Source organism: Penaeus japonicus, unplaced genomic scaffold, assembly GCF_977035675.1.
Source record: "Penaeus japonicus unplaced genomic scaffold, GWHDUDI00000001_assembly GWHDUDI00000037, whole genome shotgun sequence".
Taxonomy (NCBI): domain Eukaryota; kingdom Metazoa; phylum Arthropoda; class Malacostraca; order Decapoda; family Penaeidae; genus Penaeus; species Penaeus japonicus.
In genome coordinates, this window is record NW_028234439.1 from 1,854,694 (window position 1) to 1,859,693 (window position 5,000).

Below are 5,000 nucleotides of genomic sequence, written 5' to 3' on the forward strand. Positions count from 1 at the left end.
AAATTTCACGACGTAAGATCATAACTTAGATGCTTAGTTAGGTTTAGGGGAAAAAAACTCCTCTACACATCAGGTCAGGTTGATTTCCGAACAAGACTTTGAATTATAAACAGGTGCAGGATCTCTTTTTGCAACCTGGATAGCTGACTGCAACTTATATGCACAGTTATATATATACATATATATAACATGTATGATGAAGGCTTTCAGTGACTGTGATCCCATATCCTGCCAGCAACTGCCCCTGCTTTTCGGAAGCTCAACCAGCTGTAAAACCCACAAATGAAGTAGCAATAAACTTTCCACTCTGGTGTTAAGCAAGACAACATCGACTAAACATGATTCAATTGCAATGTCTAGCACGTGGGGCTACGTTGCATCTTTTCATGGGGTGATCACAAAGTCAGCTGAGCAACAATATGTTATATATCCATTTCTTTTTTTTTAAATCAATATTTCTTGTACTTTTGTACTAGCTAATATCACAAGATAATATCACAATTTTGGAACATTAAATACTTCACAATGAAGAACTTAATTCCATTGTAATGCTTTTGAGTTTGATCAGACAGTTTGTAAGCAAGTTTCCACATCTCTGCACCTGTTTAAACACTTGAGCTCTCCTGCAAATGCACACCACCCCGGGTTCTCTCTAGCGACCTGCAGCTCCAACCACAATCTGTCGCTTCATCAGGGAACCCTAAGGCATCTGAATATTTATACACCCTAACAAGCAACCATAAAGTCTCCAAGGCCACGTCATGCAACCATTGCATCGAAGAGCCTCAGAAAAAATGAAATCCGTGTCTGCCATTAACGAGTATAAACATCTCCCGGTGGAAAATACAGCTGGGTACATGATACCTGACCTGCTGGGCTGTTATTACAAGTACTTCCTCCTTTTGAGAATGAGAGAAGAGTACCTCATTGACTCGAGACTCATGACGATGTTGTTAAGTCTTCGAGTCCTTGAACCAAGACGTCTTCTTGTAAAAAGGCGGGAACAGCTGGTCGGTCTTCGCTCGAGAGGCCGCACTCCCCCTCCCAGTGTGCTTTGCCGACACTGTGAGACTGCAAGTTGAAGATGCAATGTTATTGACATGTATAAAAGGACGACTGCGTGGAAACCTAATTCTAAAATACGTCGTTATCAACACTAAATGACAAATAAAGAATTGTTTTGGCATGAATAGGACTATATCAAAATCTAAACTTATAATACACTGTTATCAACACTTGAAAAAACAAAAACAAAAAAAAAAACATTGTTTTGGCATAAATTTGACTATATCAAAATCTAAACTTATAAATACACTGTTAGAGACACTTAAAAATCAACAATACCGAGACTAAAATCTATCAATAAACTGTTATAAACCCATAAAACACCCCAACATGCAAACCTAACCCGAACCCAAGGAACAAGACAACGTGAAAAGGGGCGTCACTCACCATAGAAATATCTCTCCTCCACGAGCTGCGACACTTGCCGTCACATAGAGGGCACGGTCTCTCTAAAGAATAGCCACCACACTCACGGCAGTCAAGAGAAACGTGGTTGTCGCTCCAACTAACTCCACATCTGCAATTGAAGGAGAAGAGATTAGGAGAGGTCGGGGATTTTGTTGGTGGTCTCATTGTGAACGCTCTGAGATTTTAATTGTGATTATGATCAATTGTAAATACTAAATACAATCAATGATATTGATTCACACTCATGCACATGACTACAAACAAACACACACGCGCAAACACACAAACACATAAACACACAACCAAACAAACAAACACAACCACAACCACACACACACACACAAACAAACAAACACAAACACCCCCACACACACACACAAACACAAACAATCACACCCAGACAACCACAAACACACCCACTCACCCATCAACCTCAACTCAACTCAGCAAAAAACCGCTAAAACCGAGCGAAACAGCAACTCACGTGTAGCAAGAATTGTACTGCGAGCGAAGGTCTTCAAGAGTCATCATGGGTTCTGCCACATGATTCGGATACTGGTGTGTCATCAGGTCAAGTCGCGATAGGCTCTCGCTGCTTTCACTCCTTGTAACCCAACTGCTGGAGAGGGAGAGGGAGAGAGAGGGAAAGAGAGAGAAATTATTGGATGAAATAAGAAAGGTGAGAACTTGCTATTATGATTAATCTAATGGCAAAGATTGGTTTGTTACTGTGCTGAATCTATCTGATAGAAGTTGTTTTTATTTTTGTATTATTGTACCGAATCTAACTTTTATTATTTACACTTATCACTATCTGATATATAATGTAATTCTTTCAGTTTCATAGCCATTAGTGGTTTTGTTCAATATAATTCATATTTCCATCAGCCTAGAGTAATTAACTAGAAGATATATATGTACTCTACCTAAAACAATAAACAATTCATGATAAATAATTCACGTTTCCATCAGCCTAGTGTAATTAACTAGAATATATATGTACTCTACCTAAAACGATAAACAATTCATGATAAATAATTCATATTTCCATCAGCCTAGTGTAATTAACTACAAGATATATATATGTACTTAATCTAAAAACAATAAACATTATAGATTCCATACCTGGAAGCAAAATAGTTATCAGTTTGAACCATTCCACAAGACATTTTTGGATGCAGGCAACCGTTAGCTAAGTTATGATGCAACACGCTAGACCCTGTGAAAGAAAAAAGACATTATAATCACGGATACTTAAGAAACAGTTTTTAAAAAATTGTATATCCTCGAATAATAAACGAAATAACAGTACCTATTTTATACAGAAGGGATTTAAATCTATAGTAATATCACTCTCACTATTTTAAGGATAGACATAATAATCCAGCAAGTCAAAATACTGAAGAAAAGAAATAAACCACCATGGTATCACTAAAGCATAATTGACATTACGTCATCGATGTCAAAATAACAATGTTTACAAACAAAACTTCATGACATCCAGGCCTTAGCCCAGGACATCATCGCTGGTCGCTCGTATTTCACTGATACTTCATACACTTATATCCATTCATCCGTTATATCCGATATCACTATGTTTACCTTTTCTTCCGGTTCTATCATTTAGAATGGGGCGTGTCAAGTCCGTAGACTTAAGTGTGTTTTTGTTCCGCGTTACTTTCTCGCTTCTAAATTGAGTAGATCAAAGAAAAGCATAAAAACATTTGCTAGACTTTCTTTTTATGCTTGATTTAAGGCAAGTATACTCTGATAAGTTTTTTTTTTCATTCACTAAGTGCTCATCTAAATATAGGCATAATTATACTAAATGTACATATACAAACAAACAAACAAACAAACAAACAAACACACACATAAATATATATATATATATATTTACACATATATTTCTATGTATTTACATACAGCGTAAAATGAATATATACATATAACGAGACGTATGCACATATATATGAATGTGAATGTATGTATATATATATATACATATATACATATATATATATATATATATATATATATATATATATATATATATATACACATATACATAAATTTCTCTCTATATATATATATATATATATCTATATTACATATATACACATATATAATATATACATAATATATATTTGTATATATAATATATATACATAATATATATTTGTATATATAATATATATATATATAAATAAATATATATATACATGTTCATATATATATAATCATTATATAGATATAAACGCACACGCGCACACACACAATACATACATACATACATACATACATATATATATATATATATATATATATATATATATATATATATATATATCATAATAACCGAAAATGAACAGCCTACTGGCGGGAAACAATAAACTTGTACCGCGTTGGCACTTTCCCGCTTACACTAACACCAGCACCTTCTTACTTTACTTTCCACACCGTTAACAAAAAACTAGAGTCAAGCTTCAAACGCATTTTCAAATCCTGACAAATCGAGCTATGAGGCAATCGCTTTACAGTTACCTATTCCTCCAGACGTGCATGATTACGAAGACAAATATGCATGGCATGTATCTCACTCAGCCTTCTTTCCCTTCTCTTCCCAACCAACCCCGAGAGGCACTGAGGGAGTGAGTGCCAGCGTCTCCACGACAGAATCCTACATCCTACGACCCTTAAACATGCATAAAAGTTATCCTTTTCTCCTCCCTCCCCCCCTCAGGAGAGAGGCAGGTGTGGGTGGGGAGCGCAAAGCGGCTGTGGGAGGGGTCCAGGGGGGGTGCAGGGGGGTCGGAGTTCCCCCTTCACACACACACACACACACGCAGGCCCATCACGCAACCCTCCCGCTGGTAACTTTCCACTCTCCACTCACGTATTTTCCCTCGCGCCCGGCAGCGAGTGGCGCCGCGCCTCGTGCCGACTTGGCTCATGTTATTATTATTACTATTGTGATGTTGTAAGGCGTGAGATAATCTTGTTGGTTAATCACATCTGTCTCTCTCTCTCTATCTCTCTCTCTCACCTTCTCACTGTTAATGAGTGAGGGCGATGCATAATGTTATCTCACAGTGTGAACATACTTTTCTCATTTCTGCACTGTTGGTTAAATTTGGTAACACGGCTTGTAAAAGTGTTTTCATTTCAATTCCACAAGTTTGTGGAGATTCTAAGAGATGGGTTATCATTTATAAAGTACAAGCATCAAATTCGAGAAAAGTATGAATCCAAGTCTAGAATAATACCGCTGCTTGTGCAGTTTTATGAAACTTGCAATCCCGTGTTCATAAAACCACTCTATCACACACACACACACACACATACAGCGTAAAGCCGATGTTCTCAACAAGTGTAAATCCCAAATGTACTTGTTGATATTTACCGAAGTTAGAGACTAAGACCTCTCTCTGCGACGGCAAGGCAGCAACTGCTGAAGTTTCCTGCGAGGCGCGAGCGCAAAGCCGTCGCTCGCTCGCCCGCCAGACCCCCGTCCCGGCCAGCCAATC

The 5,000-nt window shown here is 37.5% G+C and overlaps 1 protein-coding gene across 5 annotated transcripts in view; it reads right to left on the bottom strand.

Moving 5' to 3' along the window:
* The window catches only part of Pino (protein pinocchio), a 142,011-nt gene that overhangs the window by 2,458 nt on the left and 134,553 nt on the right, over positions 1 to 5,000 (bottom strand). For 2 of the 5 annotated variants that reach the window (XM_043004169.2, XM_086532587.1), the window contains exons 2-5: positions 2,599 to 2,692; positions 1,958 to 2,092; positions 1,453 to 1,582; positions 1 to 1,071 (exon numbers count right to left, since the gene is read on the bottom strand). The exon at positions 1 to 1,071 is cut by the window's left edge and continues 2,458 nt beyond it. In XM_043004169.2, coding sequence (XP_042860103.1) covers positions 940 to 1,071; positions 1,453 to 1,582; positions 1,958 to 2,092; positions 2,599 to 2,692 — 491 coding nt within the window. In that variant the 3' untranslated portion in view covers positions 1 to 939. Of the gene's footprint in view, positions 1,072 to 1,452; positions 1,583 to 1,957; positions 2,093 to 2,598; positions 2,693 to 4,017; positions 4,319 to 4,876 lie in introns of those variants that run through there. The other 3 variants (XM_086532586.1, XM_086532588.1, XM_043004170.2) reach the window with 3 other exon arrangements.